Source organism: Camelus ferus, chromosome 12 (genome assembly GCF_009834535.1).
Source record: "Camelus ferus isolate YT-003-E chromosome 12, BCGSAC_Cfer_1.0, whole genome shotgun sequence".
In the NCBI taxonomy this organism is placed as follows: Eukaryota; Metazoa; Chordata; class Mammalia; order Artiodactyla; family Camelidae; genus Camelus; species Camelus ferus.
Window position 1 is genome coordinate 60,687,384 of NC_045707.1, and position 20,173 is coordinate 60,707,556.

Sequence of the window (20,173 nt, forward strand, 5' to 3'; positions counted from 1 at the left end):
GAGAAAGGAGTCTTCAGGATTGTGATGCACTGTACTCTTTTATAAAAAGCTATTAGACATTCTCTTTGGTTATAGAAGCAACACATATTCTTTTCAAAAAGTTAAATAGGAGACTGCCTTTCTTCTCTTCAGGCCTCCTCCCTAGGGCCTAATACCATTAAGTGTGTGTTTAATTACTGTTTTAACTTTAAAAAATATACTTTTCTATTCCCAGATTTATTATCATTTAATCGTCTTTTGCTTTAAACTCCAAAAGACGGGGAAATTAGTATGCTTATACTTGGAACTTCCAGTCAGTCACTCTCTCCCTCTAGGATTTTTTGTTACATTTTTAGTTCCAGGCTTTGGCTTCAAAGAAGATACTAGAAACTTGTTTCTTGACATATTAGTAGTGTCTTATCTTAACTCCTTATTTTCAACAGTGAGGAATTTAGGGCACTTATCTTTCTTTTCCTGCTTCCTTTTAAAAATTAAAAAATTTTATTGGAGTATAGGTGATTTACAATATTATATTAGTTTCAGGTGTACAGCATAGTGATTCAGTATTTCTACAAATTATACTCCACTATAGGTTATTACAAAATAATGGCTATAATTCTCCATGTGATACAGTATATCCTTCTTGTGTATCAATTTTATACATAGTACTTTGTATCTGTTAATCCTATACCCCTGATTTGTCCCTCCTCCCTTCACTCTCTCCTTTGGTAGCCATGAGTTGTTTTTTATATCTGTGAGTCTGTTTCTGTTTTGCATAAACATTCATTTGTATTATTTTTTAGATTCCACCTATAAGGATACCATACAGTATTTGTCTTTGTCTTTCTGACTGATTTCAATAAGCATAATGTTCTCTAGGTCCATCCACATTGCTGCAAATGGCAGGATTTTATCCTTTTTGTGGCTGAGTAGTATTCTATTGTATATATATGCCACACCTTCTTAATCCAGTTATCTATTGATGGACACTTGGTTTGCTTCCATATCTTGGCTATTGTAAGTAGTGCTGCTGTGAACATTGGGGTACATGTATCTCTTCAAATTAGTGTTTTCCTTTTTCCCAAGTGTACACCCAGGGGTGGAATTGCTGGATCATATGATAGTTCTATTTTTAGTTTTTTGAAAACTGTTCTCTTTTAAAAATTAATCATGTTATGATTTGATTTTTACTCTGTGTTTGTATTTTTTGTTTTTTTATTTGTTTATTTTCATATTCCAGTGTGATTTATTCCAGAAATGCAATACCAACATAGGGAACTGGCAGGGGAACATTTGGTGATTACTGTAAAACCTCATGTCTGTCAAAGTCCACACGTCTGTTGATTGCATTCAGAAGAATGGCCTTTTTCTGTATCTCTTCTGCCTTCCAAATACTGTGCAAATGCATTGCAGTGGCTGAATGTAAATCACATACAGAATCCCAGGGGCAAAAGATGTTTGCAAAATAAAATTTTCATACTCCTAGCTTCTGTGACACAGAGGAGAGCACAGAAGGTGATGGCTATGAATGATAAGATAAATACATCTGTCTCTATATTTATTTGGGTAAGATATGAATACACACATACATATTGTATTAATCAAGGTTCTCCAGAGAAACAGAACCAATAGGGTATATGCATATACAGAGAGAGAGGAGAAGAAAAAGAGGGATTTATTTTAAGAAATTGACTCATGTGATTGTGTGGGCTGGCAAGCCTGGAATTTGCAGGACAGGCTGACAAGCTGGAAACCTAGAGAAGAGTGATACTGAAGTCTTGAGTCCAAAGGCAGTCTAGAGGCAGAATTCCTTCTTTGGAGGACTTCAGTCTTTTTCTCTTAAGGCTTTCATCTGATTGTTGAAGCTCATTTACTTTGTGGATGATAATCTGCTTTAGTCAAATTCTTTTGATTTACACATTAATAACATCTGAAAAATACCTTCACAGCAACATCTAGACTGATGTGTTTGTCCAAACAACTGAGTACCATAGCTTGGCTAAGTTGACATACAAAGTTAACCATTATAGTCCACCCCTTGTCAAGTTGGCACCCTTACACATTTCCTTAACCCTACTATTTTGGGCTGAATTATGTCTCCCCAAAATTCATATTTTATAGTTCTAACCCCCAGTACCTCTGAAAATAACTATGTTTGGAGATAGAGTCTTTAAAGAGATAGTTAAATTCAATTGGGATCATTAAGTTGGGTCCTGATTCAGTATTACTGATGACCTTATAAGAGGAGGAAATTTGGACACAGACATGTATAGAAGGAAGACTGTGTGAAGACAAAAGGAGAAGACAGCCATCTAAAAGCCAGGGAGAGAGGCCTTAGAAGAAACCAGCCCTGCTGACACCTTATCTCAGATGTTTAGCCTCCAGAATTATGAGAAAATAGATTTCTGTGGTTTAAACCACTAGGTCTGTGATGCTTTCTTATGGCAGCCTTAGCAAACTAGTACAGTATTTAATCTCCAAATAAAGAGAGATTCCACCTAATGTGACACAACTATTCTACATACAATGCACTAACTCTTTCCCCAAAAGGGAATGCAAAGTCTTTGGGCAATGTTCACTCTTCTTGATATCTTATAATTTAAACATTGATGAAAACTTAACAGTGATTAAATACTGTGTTGTAAGGTTAGTATATCTTATGTTATATGACAAGGGAATGAGAGAGGGAAGAAAACAGGTATTTGATAAATACACACACCAACATATTCATAATAAAATTAGGAAGAAGAATCCTCATAACAATCATAGTTCTCATTTCTGTAACTGGTCTTGTAGTGGTAGCTGGTATTTATATATGCCTTCTTCCACTACCTGTTCCATATTCCCTTTGCCCTCAGCAAGCACCTCAGATAGCCATAGTTCTTTACCTAGAGAGGTGACCTAAATCTTTTTTCCATATGTGTTTGGGTCATTAGTAGTACTACACAGGTTGGGTTATTGTAGCTTTCCATTGATTTTAATCACAAGGCATGGTTGACACAACATTGTAAAATGACTAGAACTCAATAAAAAAATGTTAAAAAAAAAAAAAGGCATGATAGTACTAAGAGATGCCCTTAGGCATCTCCAGTAACCAGACATATATATATTTTACCACCATTGTGGAATAGTAGTCCAATTTACCCTTGGTAATTAGGATCAGTTACCTCAGCCAGTAGAGTAACTCCCTTGTTTCCTACTGATTCAGAGGCATGGAAAGCCCAAAGTGGCCAGGTGGCAGTCTTAACTTCCAGTTCAGTGGAATCATTGTTGTGTCTCTTGATGGAGGCATTTTCCCCTTTGAAACTAAGACCTCTAGACCAGCAGAGCATAAGGTCATGGACAAAGGAAAGAAAAATTTTTGCTAGTGGGTCAATAAAGATAATAGTGATTAATGTCACTCCAATTTCCTTTCTGATTCTTGGACCTGTCGATCTTGGCTGTGCAAGAAACAGCACCATGTATTGGACCTTCAGAATATATACAGCCCTTTGGAGATACTTGCCTCAGCCCTTCAAGGTATTGCCACTTGGTTGGTGCTCTGACTGTGTCTTCAAAAGGCCATTCCACTGTTCTGTCGAGCCAGTTGTTTCAGGATGATAGGAGATATGGTAAGGCCAGTGAATTCTGTGACCATTGGCCCATTGCCACACTTCTTTCTCCTTTTCTCCCTTTCTCCCTTTCTCCCTTCTCCCTTTCCTCCTTCCTTCCTTCCTTCCTCCTTTCTTTCTTTCTTTCTCCTTTCTTTCTTTCTTTCTTTCTTTCTTTCTTTCTTTCTTTCTTTCTTTCTTTCTTTCTTTCTTTCTTTCTTTCTTTCTTTCTTTTTCTTTCTTTCTCTCTTTCTCTCTTTCATGTGAAATGAGTTCATTGATCAGCAGCAGTGAATAATAGAATAATAGGATGGGTACATAAGGCATTCTGTAAGTTCATGGAGAATAGTTTTGGCAGAAGCGTTTTTTGCAGGTAAGCAAATCTATACATAGAGTGTCTATTTTAGTAAGAATAAAACACTGCCTCTTTCATGATGGAAGAAGTCCAGTGTAATCAACCTGTCACCAGGTAGCTGACTGATGCACCTCAGGTAATAGTGCCATATTGGGGACTCAGTGTTGGTCTCTGCTGCTGGCAGATTTGGCACTCAGCAATGGCAGTAGCCAGGGTGGTCTTGGTGAATGGAGGTCCATATTGCTGAACCTATGCATAACCTCCATCCCTACCACCATGGCTACTTTGTTCATGAGCCCATTGGGCAATGACAGGATTGACTGGGGAGAGAGGTTGACTCATACCCACTGAATGGGTCATCCTTTAGTTTTATTTCAGTGCAGCCTTTTATACTTGCAAAAACAAAAGGCATTTGGAACTCCAAGAAATAACTAGAAGTCTACTGATGTCTTGATTTTGGTTTAGTTAGTCAGCTGTTTTCAGGAAGAATTATTAGAGAGGTTACTAGTACTTTGTTGGATGTGTTTATTTATATATCTTTGTATGTTTGTATAATTGTGGGATAATTCTTAGCCTTGAAATTGCTGGATTAAAGTGTATATGTTTATAAAAAATTTCTTCTGTAGAACACAGGAAACTATATTCAGTATCTTGTGGTAACCTTTAATGAAAAAGAATATAATAATGAATATGTGTATGATTGAGTTACTATGCTGTACATCAGAGATTGACACATTGTAACTGACATACTTCAATTTTTAAAGAGTGTATATGTTTTAAATTGTTCTGGCTTATATTCCTATCACAAAGTATATGAGAACACCTGTTTTCCTACATTCTTGCCAGTGTTGAATATTAGCACACTTTTTAGTTTTTGCCAATGTCATAATGAAAAAAATCTAATTTTATTTCCTTAATTATAAGTAGATGTAAGCATCTTTTCAAATTTTAAGTAGTCTCATATCTTTAACCTTGCTCTTGCTATTCCTCTTCACTTGGAATATTTTCTTTTATCTTTCCTGAACTTTTACCATTCTTCAAAGTCCGTGTCAGAATCTGTTTTATTTTGTTTTTCCATTATTGGATTTCCCTGTAACCTCAGCCTAAAATGATTTCTCCCTCCTTATAAACTTAATGATTTATTTTCCACTTATCACAGTTTTATACCAGAACTGATATATACAATTTTCTTCTAGGATTTCCAGATATACAAGATGGCTAAACATTAATGGAAAGAGAAGCGTAAACCTATCTTCTTTCACTATGGAGGCAAGTTTGGCAGATGGAGAACCTGACCGAACTTTGGTAAGTGGTTCAAATACAACAGTTGTAAAGTGTTTGATGTAAGCCATCATTTTATTTTAAAGATATGTTTAAAACAAATTTTTTAAAAATATTGTAAAATAATACCTTAACTCCTCTGTTGATATAAAAATTACAAATAGTTAAAAGCTTGTTGAAGTATAACCCAGTTTTCTGCTATTTCTGTTCCATCTCCTACCTGCCTTCACTTTACCACCTGCCTTCCCTGCTTTCCCAGTCAAATAGTATAAGACATACTGATATAATAGTTTGTGTTTATGTTTTCCTCAAAAAACTTTTTGTCTTACTGAAATTAACAGGGTGTTAATAGTTGAGGGAATTAAATGCCTGCAAATCTCAAATCATATGCAGCTATGCATAGGTGGACAGAATGAACAGTTAAAATAATTAAGAATTAAGAGCAGTTGCCACATATACTTCTATAAGAGTATAAAGATTTAAATATTACTGCCTTGTGATTATGATTGAATTGTATTCTGAAATTAAAACAAATAGGTAAGGGTAGCAGTTAAGTGTACCTTATCCAATAAGTTAAAAAAAAAAAAGCAAAAATTCACCAGTAGGGTAGATTAAATGATAATTTGTCGCTGTACAAAAGCAGGTAATTTAATTTTCAATCCTCCTGTTCTATTTATAGAGATTCCATTAAATATTGATTTATAGACTATTAGGGATGTTTGGATTACTTAAAGTAATGGTGCCAGTGGGTAACATGTAGTCAGCTGATAACTCTGTGATTTGTGATGTGGTAGATTCTTTGACAAAATTATATTGTTGAAATAATGCGGAGGCCAACTTTTCTGTCTTTCTTATTGCTATGGAGTTGAGAGTCACATATTGCAGTATTTGTAAATTTTAATTTAGTGAATGTCCTTTGTTCAGGCTCCTGTAGGGCCAGTGTAATGATTGATAGCAAAATGCAGTTTTGCTTACTTGTGTTAACTTAGTCTCAACATTTTTTTGAATTTCTGGTTCAAACTTGTTTTAGTTTCTTTAATGGTCAAAAAAAAAGTTAAACTTTAAAATGATAACTTGTTAATAGAGAATAAAATGGACATGGAAGTAACTTGGTTTATGAAGAAGGTTATTGTAATGGTGACTAAATGGAAAACTGACGGTAGGTTGTTTTGTTTTCACTTTAATTTCAGAAAAAAAGTTAAGATTAAAATCTTGTCTTGGAACATGGTATTAACCATAAATATTTTCTTATTTAAAGCTAATGGACTTTTTCTTAAGTATTTTTAACTGAAATATTTTTAATCTTAGAGCTAAAATACCGTAATAACAATCGCTGTTTCTAAGTGTATGCTTTGTGCGATTGTCCTCACGACAGCTGTTAAAAGTAGACACTTGTTTATCCTTACTTTTCTAGATAGGGAAATAAGTTCAGGAAGGTTAATTGTCTTCTCTAAAAGCTCACAGTATAAATGGTGGAACTGACGTCTGTCTGTCTCTGAATACTTTGCTACTAACATGTTGACTATGTACCTATTTTTCTGAATAGAATTGCTTATAATTTATTGTTACCTTTTAAAGTAAACTAAGTAGATAGTATTAAATTCTATACCAGAATACCTGCACTATGTTGATAAAGTTTTAATCATTGTTTATTTTAAGTTATATTGATACTGAGAAGTTAGAGCAAGTTATTTAAAAAGTAACGAGAGCAGTTTTCTTCTTGTGGTTCATGAAGTTTCTTCTGTAAAGTATCGTAGCTTGTTTTAGAGACAATAATACCAAGAACTTCAGTGTGAACTACTGAAATATTATTCTACATTTGAAACTAATCTTGAGGTCCACCTTTGAGTTATCTATTTATAAAATATCACCTTTGAACTGCATGGCTTAAGTTAGTTACTGTTTAGATCTAAGAGAAGTGAGTAAGAACATGGGCTCTGTAGACGTTTAGCTGTGCCTTATAATCATCTGAACTCTGTCACTTAGTTACATGACCTGGGTAATTAATTAAATTCTCAGGGTTTCCAATTTTCCTCATCTATTAATAAATAAAGATAATAGTAATATCTACCTCCCAGAGTTGTTCTGAGTTTTGAAGTAATGTATCTGTGAAGTGCCTATTATACAGCTATGAACATTTTAAATATCCAATAAATAAAAGCTACAATCATTATTGGTAATATAACTATTAATATTCAGCCTTCTCTCCAAAAGGATAAATAATTAGGAGGCAGGAAAGGCAATAAAACGCATTGAAAAAAAGCCCTACGTTATTCAGTAATTTTGGCTTTACACTTTCTCTGAATCTCATTTTTGCTACCTAAGGTACTGAGGCAAATATTCTACTTCAATAAAAAATATATAAGTAGGCATATTCATTCTGAGTACTTGACAGGAACAATATGATCTAGTGAAACCAGAGAGTTCTTTGAAAATATAAAGCAGTGTGTCTGTATGAGGTGGCAGTATTTTAAAAAATCTGATTGCATGCACTGGTTTCTTATTAGTAAGGTTTTTTTTTTTGTTGTTGTTGTTTTTTTTTTAATGCAGTCTTGTGCAAAGTACTGTGCCCAGTGAAAGGGTTGCTAAGAGATGTACAATGTAGTCCGTCTGAATTACCTTTATTTTGGGAAGACTAGATAGAGGGAAGGGTAGATAAGGCAGTAATAGCGTTTACTAAGTGTTAAATGAGGGACATAAACAAGGCATAGTTTACAAGTTGGGAAAATTGAATTATTGCTGTACACTGGAGTAGAGAACCTTTCTTAAGAGAACACAAAACTCTGAACAACATAGGTAATAGGATTGAAAATGAGCAAGGAGAGCATTTTAGGCAGGAAGGATAGCAGGAGGCAAGGCTAAATGGGGAATGAATTGCTCAAGGTTTATTCAGCAGAAAATGAGTAGCAAAATTAAGGTAGATTGGAAGGGAGAGTTGTTTACAAGAATAAGGATCAGTGTGGCAGATAGAGGCCAAACTTGTGGAAAGGTTTGAGTGCCAGACAGGGATTTTGAACTTGATTCTTAGGCAGTGGAATGTCATTGAATATTTTTATGAAGGTGGATAAGATCAATCTGGAAGCAAGATATAAGATGATTTGGAGGAGTGAAAGATAAAGATATTAATTCAGAGACTGTTACGGTAGTCTTGGTGTGAGGTTGTGAAAGCTTGGACTCAATCTGACATTATTGTCAGTTTATTCGATTTTCTTCTACATGAGAGTATGCTTTCTGTTTTTAAAAAATTCATTTGCTCTTTTATTATTCCAGTTATGTATAGTTATATTTTTGAGATAGTGTTGCTTGTTTTAAGTGGTAATACTGAAAAATATAGATTGAATCTTTATACTATACTAATGTACTTCAGAACACAAGTGTACATTTAATATACATCTTAAAATATTTTGTAAATCTCCAGAATTCTCATCACTTTGGAAGTCAACTACTAAGAAATCCTATAAGTGTAGGGGTCAAATTTTTATTGATAGATTGAGGTAAACTAAATAAGTGAAATACAGCTTTAGATTTTTTAAAAAATTGAGCATGTTCCTTACCTTAAGGATATTCGTATATTTTGAATATCTTGTATATTATTTCTTTTACCAGAGGGAACTACTTTATAAGGTCTGAGGTCAAAACCTTTTGTTGTACTAAAAATTGATTATGTAAATGACTTTTTAGAAGAGAATAAAAGTTTTAAAAATACATTTGAATCTTTGTAGTAGTATAAGGGACTCTCAGTTGAGGAAATCTGAAGATTCTAATTTAAATTGGACACTTTGAATCAGGTGTTTTCTGAAGTGGAAGTAACTGCAAAGATGATTTAGTTTACTAATTCTCAGAATGTTGTAAATTAGTGTCTTCTTCATGGGCCTAGAGATGACCCAGTTTCCTCAGATTTTGATTTTAAAATACATACTAGGTGAGTTCTTCTTGATTACTGTGATTTGGTGCTTATAAAGTAAAATTAGTATGTTATTAGAGTTTACTGAGGGCTTTAAATCATATTCTAAGAAGTATGGCTACTATATGTAACATTTGGCAACATTATACAGCTGTGTATATGGGCATGCAAATTAATGGAATTGCCTCAATTTTTGGTAATACCAGATATTATTTTTGAGTGGGTCACAGTTTTTAAGTGTTGCTATTTTTGTTCTTTCGTTTAAATACAGTTGACCTTTGAACAATTGTGAGGAGACGGGGATGGGTAGAGCCTCCAACCCTCCACCCAGAACCCTGGTTCCTTGGTATCGGTGATTCAACCAACCACTGGTCTGTAGTACTGTAGTATTTTGTATTAAAAAAATCCCCCTTTAAGTGGAGCTGCACAGTTCAAACCTGTGTTGTTTGAAGGTCAACTGTATTATTAATTTAGTTTCATTATTATCATTATTGATTTAGTATGTTGTATGTTGCTAGTGATAGCATATTTATAACAACAGTATTTTCAGTATGGTTTCCCAATAACTGACCTTTAAGTCATTATGCATTCAAGTCGAGTGATAAATGAACCATATGCCAATTACTAATCCTCTTAAAGTATTCTCGGCACTTGGCTGTTCTTGTTAGTTCCCCATTCCCCACCCCAAGTGGAAATGGGTGGAGAAGAGCTGTGAAGTCTCTTGTCTCATCTATGATAAATGGGCCACCAAATTTGGTACATATGTTCATCTAATATTTGAATATGCTCTGAGACCTGCCTGCTAAGTGTTTGGCTAATGCTTGTGTACTTCAGGATTGCCTCACAGAGGCCTGTTTTTTTGTTGTTAACAAAGATTATGCCACCAGCAGAGCCTTTTGTAAACCTCTGAGTCCTGTGGCTACTTCCCCCTCTTAGTCTTCGTGGGAAAACTTAGAGATGATTTAGTCTAATGACCTGACTAATGTAAGAATTCTATCTGCATTATCCCCTGACAGCTGGTCATCCAGCCTCAGCATGAACACAGGTCATTTTAGGTAACTGAGTTTCTCTAAAAGCAAGATATTGTGTTCCTTCTGGAGGTTCTGTGGGGAGAATCCATTTCTTTTTTACCAGTGTTTAGAAATTGCATTCATCCGTTGGCTCATGGCTCCTTCTTCCCGATAGTTGAACTTCTGTCTTCTGTTGTCGCATCTCTCCTGCTACTCACCTTTACCTTCCTGTCTCCCTCTTATGCGGACCCTCCTGATTACATTGGGCCCACTCAGATGGTCCAGAATAACTGTCCTGTCTCAAGATTTTTAACTTAATCACATCTGCAAAGTCCCTTGTATCATGTAAGGTAATATTCACAGGTTCCAGGGATTAGGATGTGGACATCTTTTGGAGGCAGTTTTTCTGCCTACCACAGTCATAGTACTAACCTCTGGTGCACCCCAGTCTAGTGGAGTGGGTCCTATTGCCAAATAATCCAAAGTTGGTAGTCTGGTGGGACATCTCACCTGGGGAGTTGCCAGTTAGATTGAGGTCCTAAATTATGTAAATTCTTAGGTTGCAGAGATCATATGTGAAGTAATAAAATAACTAGAAATTTTAGTCATTAATTTATCACCTACATACTCGTTATCTCTTATATTAAAATAGCTTCATCTTCCCAGTCTTGCTAACAGTAACAGTTTATATTAATCAAATATTTAAGAATGTTAATAGACTGTTATCTTCCTTGAACTCTTTATTATGTAAAATTTCAAATATATTTAAAAAAATACAGGGTCAACTGTATTTAAATAAAAGAACAAAAATAGCAACATTTAAAAACTATGACTCACTCACTCAAAGTTACCAAAAATTGGAGCAATTCCATTAATTTGCATGCCCATACTCACAGCTGTATAATCCTTGCGTACCCATCACCCATCTTCGGTAGTTATCATCTCAGGTCAATCTTGTTTCATGTGCACTTCCACCTACCTTTCCATCCCATATTTTTTTAAGCTAATTCCAGATACATCATTTTATTAATAAGTATTTCAGTTATATATCTCTAAAATATAAAGACTTAAAAAAAAACTTTAACCATAAATATTATTGTCATCCTAAAAATGAATAATTCCTTAATATAATCAAATAACTAGTCAATGCTTAAATGTCCCTAATTACTTTATATTCTTTTTATTGTCTTTGTGTTGGACTTTGTTGATAAGTCACTTAAGTTGTTTTTAATCTTTAATGTCTCTCCTGCATCTGTTTTTAATTTTTCCTTTTCAATTTTTAATTTCCCTTTTCAATTTATTGGAGAGATAAAGTACTTTATCCTGTAGCATTTCCTAAAATCTGAATTTTCCCCCACGGTGATTGTTTAGTATGGTTTTCAATTATATTTCTTACAAGTTAGTCATTACATAATTCTAATCTGAGGCTTGCTCAGATTCAGGTTCAATTTTTTTTGACAAGAATTCTTCATTGATGGTGTTGTGTTTTACCTTCAGGAGGCACATAATGTCTGATTGTCTCTCTTCTTGTGAATTAGACTCTCAGAGGGTGAGACACAGACATGAGTAATTTTTAAAGTCTCTCAGGTGATTTCAGTGCACAGCTAAGGTTGAGAACCATAGAAGTAGAGGTGGTTAGCCCGGGGACCAAGTTAGCATGCAGTGTGTAATCTAGGTAAAAGCCGCTTAAAACCTGTAGGGTTGCAGTGGCAGAACAGAAAATATGTTCCTTCTGAATCTTGCTTTTTTCCTAGATTTCTAAAATCTTCACTTTCCATATTTAGGTTACTGTATTGGTGTGGAGAGAAAAAACATAATATTTTGCGGACTTACTATGTGGCCTCACGTGGGCTTGGTGTCTCACACACTTTCTCATTTGATCCTCTCCATAGTGCTGTGAAGTAGATATTACTCTGTCTTTAGAGATAAAAAAACTGAGGCTCCAAAAGGGATAGTGATTTTCCTTAGATCACATAAGCTAGTCACTGGGGTCTGTTAGGATTCAAATGCAGATACTCTTAAGTCTGTTAATCTTGTCACTGAATGTAAGGCTAATGTTTTTATGTTATAAACAGATCTGTATTACACCTAGCCTTTTAAACATCCCCTTAAAGTTTTTATATACATTACCAAATATAATATATACTTTGAAAACTGTGTGATCATGATCTGTTTTACTTAATGCCAAGTTTTGTCCTCCTGTAACTAATTTTGACTTTTCTATCTGGGGTGAATTTTTTGGCATTTAGGCACCATATAGTTACTGAGGTATAGAGAGCAGTTGCTAACTGCATTTTTGTATGTGGTAGATATTATGAGTCATGGAGGTTGACGTTTTTATATTATTATTAGCAGTCTTGCCTGTGGCTTGATACCGAACAACATGATATACTAATCAATGATTTGTTAGAAATAGAATAGAATTTTAGAAAGAAAGAGATTTGTTATGCAGTTCTTATGTCTTAATTCAGATCACAGTCATGAGTCAATATAGAATATGGGGCTCATGTATCTGTGTAAATAATTGGTCAAAATGAAATTCCAAGTAATATAAGCTCTTGTTTCAGACTGAAACTGGAAATTATGTAAACAGATCATAAGATTGAGCATCATACACTGAAATATTTATGTGCATGACCAGTTATCCTACCTAACTTGGCATGATCGTGATGTGATCATGTGGTTTCTATTGTGTTGTTATTGCATAACATTTACAGGTAACTGTGGATGGATAGGTTAGATATAGAAGAGAATGTCAATGAGGTCAAAGGCCAAGGTCATGGATTGAACTCTTTGAGTGGATAGTTAACTTTTTTCTTGCTTCATAACTATTTCCTTCCTTCACCAGTAGTTCCACCAGATGCATGACATTAGTTACAAGTGACAACATGTTGTTTGATTTTGAATTTCCCTTTTATGTGAAGACTTTGATGAAGTAGGTTGGTTTAATCTTGGCAAGAGACCACCAATACCAGAAGAAATACAGCTTATGCTCCATTACCAAAAACTGGTGGTGAATCTGTAACTGTGTTGCTTATGAAGGACAGAATTATTAAAGAAAAAGACAGGGAAATTTCTAGCAATAGAATTTGGGCATATGATGTCCAAAGACTAATAGTGGAACAAAGTACAAACATGCTTTAAGTTACAGCTAAGGATGTGCTTAGGAATGAGGTAATTTTCTAAGTTAAATTGTTAGTGTATAACAGAATTTGAAGACTATAACAGATGTTATGAACAAGTAAGAAAATTAAATTCAAGTTATTTATTCAAATTTACCAGGGAACATTGATAGAGTTAGGCTTAGAACTCAGATTTTATGATTCTAGTCCATATTAGTGCTTTATGTATCTATTTTAAGCATGAAGAATGTTAAATTTCAGAAAATACAAAGATAAGCAAGACTTGTTTTTTGCCAAAATAGAATTTAATTCAGTTAATAAACAGGAACTCAGTGGATTATAGATACGAAATTCTTTGCTGGATATTAAGGTTATAGTAATGATTAAGCCTTTTTTTTGCATTCATGCATTTGTTCATTCACTCAGTGTTTATTGAGTGTCTATCATGTGCCACCCTTTGTTTTAGTCTTAAGAGATACAACAGTGAACAAAATAGACAAAGTTCCTACTCCAGTGGAGCTAATATTCCATTGGAAAAAGACAAAAAGCATGCACAGATATATACTGTGTTATGTGATGATTGTTGTGATGAAAAATGAAACAAGCTAAGAAGGATAGCAAGTACCAGAATAGGAGATAGGTGTTGCTATTTTCTAGGAAAATCATGGAAGTCTTCTGACAAAGTGGCTTTTGGATTGAGTTCTAAAGGTACCTTATTAGGCAGAGATAAGAGCCAAGTGTGGAGCTTGCAGGCCTGTTAAGCAAACTGTGGTGGTTAGGGTGTAAGTGTTGAGGTTTGGGGGAAAAGTGAGTTGAGGGTTCTTTTTACATCCTTAGTCAGGATGATGGAGCTGCAGATCCCTAGGAACATGTGGAGCTCTGTGGGCTGTCCCCTGTAATTCTACCTGGTAGAAAGATACAGTGATGACACAAATGGAGTATCCATTTGTTATGCCTGGCTAGAATGTAGTATTCCTTTGTTATGCCTGGCATGAGAGGTCAGGAAAACCCTTACCAAGCATGTGATATTTTTTTCTAGGATTAGAAGAATGAATGTACCAGGAGAGTGACTGGGATAGCCTTAAGAGGCTGGAACTCAGGAGAGGTTAAGATGGAAACCTAATTTGAGGAGTTGTCAATGAATAGAGTTCATTAAAAAAAATTTAATAGCCACATGTAGCTATTGGACACGTGTACCTATTGGACAACACAGATACAGACCGTTTCCATCATTGCAGAAGGTTCTATTTAACAGCACTATAGTAGGCCATTGTAATATTAAGGAAAAGTTACATAATAATTTAATTCTTATTTATTTATGGTAGCAATAGAGAAAATCATATGAGATAACTAATTATGTGTTGTTAAAGAACTGATACTAGAAAGTAAGAGTTGGGGAAAGATAACTTCAGCTTGAACTTTGGTAACAGAATTGGCCATTTGAGTTGAGCGTTCAAGGTCAGGGAACTTTTGATCTGTCAATAGGGAAGCAAAAACAAAGTTAGGAGAACATTACAGATCACTCTGAGCAATAAATTTTAGTAGATGACAACTTAATTTAGATAAGTGAAATTTTGGAGTTTCAGGGCTATCTCATAGGAAATCAAAACATTTCTATGGAATGAATATTTGGGTCAAATTGCAGAAGATTTAAATATCGGGACTTAGGGCTTATTTTTTAAAGGATGGGTGCTATCAAATGTTTTTAAGTAGAGAAGCAACATGGCCCAAGTGATAATTTAGGGAATTAGCTTAAATTGGTAAGTTAATCATTCCCTTCTTGGTCCTTTTTTAGTCTTTGTCTTTTGTTGTACTACTAAGTAATTCTGCCTTATGTCTGTATACCACTTTAACAAAAATCTATAAAGTACACTCATGTAAACTGTTTTTAGCCTCACAACAATTTTGGAAAGTTTTAAGGTTTAATAATTGCATATTTGCAGAGGAGAAAATAAACTTCAGAACAGTTAAATGACTTGCTAATGATAGGGCTGGCTTGAAGAATGAGTAATATTGGGTGGTTTGGAGATGACTCATCTTAATGTCCAGTGAATTACTATACAGTACACAGAGTCTTCAATATGTCATCATCTTCTTGGCGGTAAAGACCATGTCTTTATTGTATTTTTGAATTCCAATATTTAGCATACAAGATAAATGAGTGAAGTGAGACTGAATGCAAGGACCTCTATTGAAAGGAAGATGCAGAATTTGAGAAATGTGGTTATGTGGATCTGGCCTAGTTGGTATTGAACCAAAGGACTAGATGTGCAATAGATATTGTCTAGGTAAAGTTAATCAGAATTTAATGACCTGATCAGATAGATGTTGAGGGGAAAAGAGAATCTTAGATGTCTCAAGGGTTTAGATCTGAGTTATTGAAAGGAAAATTGTACCACTGAAAGAATTGGGCAAATTGGCATGGAAGCTGGTTTCTGAGGGAAGTTACTAAGTGTGATATTTGACATAAAGATGCTTGTTTAAACAAGCTTAAGCCCTTCCTTTGTTAACAGAATTTTACAATCAGAAGTTAATTTACAATAATGTCTAAACATACAGTTAGCAATGTTTTGGACTAAAGCTTTGGAGATGGACAAAGTCTGAAGAAGAAACTTGGAAGTCATCCGAATAAAAGTCATAAATAAGCCTTGAGTATGAATGGAATCTGCAGGAAAGAGAAGGCAGAGAAAAAACAAGTAGTTGAGGATTGAGCACTGATTAAGGTCACTCACTCACTGAGTGGGAGGAAAAAGTTGAGGTAGGGAACTAGGAGACAGGAAGTCAGAGCAGTAGTATTTTAGATACTAAGAGGAAAGGGGCTTCCATGGCAAAAAGACTGATGGAATTAAATTCATGCAGGGAGGATAACTGTGAAAAAGCCCCAGAACGTGCCAGAGAGGACTTCACAGGTTGGCAAATTGACTGATTTCCTGAAGCCTTGGGATTTTTTTTTTTTTTAAAGGTTTAGTTTCCAGTGTAAACATACTAGTAAACATACCATTGTACCTTTTCTTTCTGGTACTTCTTAAAAGATTAATGTACCACTTAATTCATTTGCTAAACTCTGGGTGCTCTCTAGATTCAGATTCAGGTACACGAAATTAAATCACGCCTGAGAAAATTTGTCTTTTTTTTAGATCTTGCAATATTCAGGAGTTGCTGAAGTTCAAGAGACAGTGAGTAATATATGGTGCTCTGTTTGAAATGTGAACATTTTTTGTATTTTGTTTTAGGATTTCAAGTTAGAGTCTTAAAATATATTTTTCACTATACTTAATCATGGATGATTATTCCATTATAAAATAGCTAATGCAGATTGAAAAGATCACTTTAAAAATTGTGTTTTTATTTTTTCCAAAAAGTAGATAGGTTTAATCTTTTTGACTATAAAAATAATGCATACCAATGTGGCATATTTAAATAATTCAGAAAAATATGATACATATAATTCTACCTTCTAGAGATAACCACTGTTATTATTTTGGTGACAGTATTTTCTTTTTCTTTCTTTTTTTTTTAATCATCTTTTTTTTTAACATTTTTTATTGATTTATAATCATTTTACAATGTTGTGTCAAATTCCAGTGTAGAGCACAATTTTTCAGTTATACACGAACATATATATATTCATTGTCACATTTTTTTGTCTGTGAGCTACCGTAAGATCTTGTATATATTTCCCTGTGCTATACAGTAGTATAATCTTGTTTATCTATTCTACAATTTTGAAATCCCAGTCTATCCCTTCCCACCCTCTGCCCCAATGACACTATTTTCTTACCAGCCTGAAGCTTTCCCTGTACAGGTCTGTATGTTCAGTTGCCTACTTGGCATTTCGATTTGGATATCTAACAGGCATTTCAAACTTAAGCTTTCCCAAACTGAGATATAGTCAACCCTCCATTTGCAAGGGTTCCCATCCACTGATTCAACAAACTGCAGATGGAAAATATTTGGGGAAAAAATTCTAGAAAGTTTCAAAAAGCAAAACTTGAATTTGCCTCATGCTGGCAACTATTTATATAACATTTACAGTGTATTTAGACTATTTACGTAGTATTTACATTGTATTAGGCATTATAAGTAATCTAGAGATGATTTTAAAGTATATGGGAGAATATGCATGGGTTACATACAAATACTATGCCATTTTCTATAAGGGATTTGGGCAGCCCCAGATTTTGGTATTGCAGAGGAGGCGGGTTTTGGTACCAATCTTCTGTGGATACCAAGGAATGACTGTACTTAATATTTCTCCCTGTAAACTATTTCGTCTCACTGTCTTTTCTATCTCAGATAATAGCAGTTCTGTTCTTCGAGGTGGTCAGACTCCAACACTTAACATTGTTTGATTCCTTTTTTTCTTTTACCTCATACTTGGGCTATTTGGAAATTTTGTTGGCCCTGCCCTCAAAATATATTCAGAACTCAGCTACTTATCTCTCTCACTGCTACCATCTTGGTCCACATCTCCTTCATCTCTTCCCTAAGCTATTGCAGCAACCTCAAAACTGATTATACCCCTGTCTATCTAGTCTGTTATCAACATAGCAGCCAGAGCAATCCTGTCAAAACGTAATGGGATATGTTACTCCTTTTCTCAGGGCCATCCTGTGGCTCCGCATCTCATTCAGAATAAAACAAAAGTCCTGAGTGGGTCTTATAAACTCCTACACCTGTTTACACCTTTGACTTCATCTCCTGCTGCTCTTCTACTTGCATTGACTCCAGCCTCTCTGGCCTTTTTATTATTCCCCAAAAACTCCAGACTTGCTCCCATTCCAGTCCTCCACTCACTCTACACTTGCTCCTCCCTTTCCCTAGAATACTCTTCCGTTTTATGTCCTTCTGGTAAGTTCCCTCATTCAGTCAACTTTATAGTAAGGCCTTCTTAGGCCATCCTACCTAAAACCTTAACTTGCTCGTCCCTAATATTTTATATGTCTTCATTCTCTGCTAATTTCTTCTTAGTATTAATACTACACAATATAACACAAACTTTTACGTGTTTATTATGTTACCATTTGTTATTGTTTATCTTCCCCAGTAGAATGTAACTTCCACAAGGGCAGGGTTTTTGTCTATTTTGTTCACTGCTATATCCTTCAGTGCCTAAAATGATGCCTGTCTATATATAGTAGGTACTCATGAATATTTGGATGGATGGATGGATGGATGGGTGATAGATCCAATGGTAGGAGTAGACAGCATTTACTTTGATTGTACTTCAGTGCCTCAATTAAAAAAAATACTGGGTTAATCCATTAGAATCAGGTTTATATGACACAGATATGCTTGAGGATATAATATTGAAAGCATAATTTGAAAGAAATATTCAGAAGTTGCTATATATGCTAAGGATTATTTTCTGGGAGTAAATATGCAAGGAGAACAGCTGCACAGATGACAGAGCTGTTAATCAACAGAATGGTGAGAATTATATCATACAAAACTGTACAATGAAACTGAACTAAACCTTTTATCCTAAAGAGAAGACCAGCTCAATACCTTCAAATATGATTGGCCCTGTAAAATTAAAGACTCCCAGCTATGTATATATGGTTAGAACCACTGCTCTCCTTTAGGAAATTACAGGTAAATGTAGGGAAACTAATAATTATTCATATCAGTACAGGAAGATTTTTTAGAAGATCTCTAGGGAGCATTTGTAAAATTTGCTGCAGTTGTGTCTGTCAGTTTCCTAGCTTTCAATTTTGCAATATTATATTAGTTGTATTTATTGGTATATAACAAATCATCCCAAAATTAAATAGTACAAAATAACAAACATTTATCATATTATACTTTTCTGTGAGTCAGGAATCTAAGAGCAGCTTTGCCAGATGTCTGGCTCAGAATCTCTCGTGGTTGCAGTCGAGCTACTGGGGGAGAGAGGCTGCTGCAGTCTCATATGAAAGCTTGACCTGGGGGGAGGGAGGCAGAGAAGGCAGGAGATCCACTTCCAAGCTCACTTAGGGCTTGTTGACAGACCTCAGTTTCTTTGCCTCATGGGCCTCTCTAAGGCTATGCCATGACGCAGCAGTTGGCTTTCCCCAGGATGATCTAAGAGAGAGTGAGAGACTGCAAATATGATATAAGTCATAGTCGTGTTAATGACACCCTTTCACCTCTGACATACTCTGTTCATTATAAGTGATTCAGCAAGTCCTGTATATGCTCAAGGAGAGTGGATTATACACCAAGAAGGGGGGATTACTGGGGCCATTTTAGAGATTCCTTATCAGACATACTGTAATCTCTTCCCACTTGCTTGCTAACTGTAGTAATATGGCCATTTCAGTACTAAGGATTTGAGCACAATTATTTCATTGTCACTAAAGCTGTATTTTTTTAGTTTATCCGGGAGACTGAAATCAGTTTATAGAAGAATGAGCTTAAATGGGGCAACTACAGAACAATGAATTGAGCAAATCCCTTTAAAGGCATTAGAACATAATTTTAAGCATTGTGAAATAACCATCACTTTAGGGAAGCAAAAGGGCCAAGATTTTTTTTTTTCTCCTGGGAGACAACAGAAGTCCAAAGCAAACAACTGCTACCTTTTTTTTTTCCCCTCTGGTCACAGCCAATTAAGATCTCCCATTCCCTTTATTAATTTTTGAGGTTAACTTTTGCTTTTATTTGCCAGTGTAAAAACTGTAGTGGCTTGCAAACATTATTGACCTAAAAAATACATTTTACATCACAATTCAACAAACACACACACACATATATAATATATGTATATAACTGAAACCGAAGTTTTGCTAAAAATGTCTACCCTGAGTTTTCTTGTTTTTAGAGTTTTCTGTGTGTGTGTGTGTAGTTTTAGGTTTACAGCAAAGTTGACAGGAAGGTACAGAAATTATCCATATGTTCCCTCTCCACACATATGCATAGTCATTATTTTTGTTTACCAGAGTGGTATTTTT

The 20,173-nt window shown here is 34.9% G+C and overlaps 1 protein-coding gene across 7 annotated transcripts in view; it reads left to right on the top strand.

Moving 5' to 3' along the window:
- OSBPL8 (oxysterol binding protein like 8) overlaps positions 1-20,173 on the top strand; it is a 133,800-nt gene that overhangs the window by 33,325 nt on the left and 80,302 nt on the right. For 3 of the 7 annotated variants that reach the window (XR_004324806.1, XM_032493725.1, XM_032493724.1), the window contains 2 exons: positions 5,121-5,229; positions 16,379-16,417. Coding sequence is in view for 3 of the 7 variants with exons in the window: in XM_032493725.1 (XP_032349616.1) it covers positions 5,188-5,229; positions 16,379-16,417 (81 nt within the window). In the remaining 4 variants the exon portion in view is untranslated. Of the gene's footprint in view, positions 1-5,120; positions 5,230-16,378; positions 16,418-20,173 lie in introns of those variants that run through there. The other 4 variants (XM_032493726.1, XM_032493728.1, XM_032493731.1 and 1 more) reach the window with 2 other exon arrangements.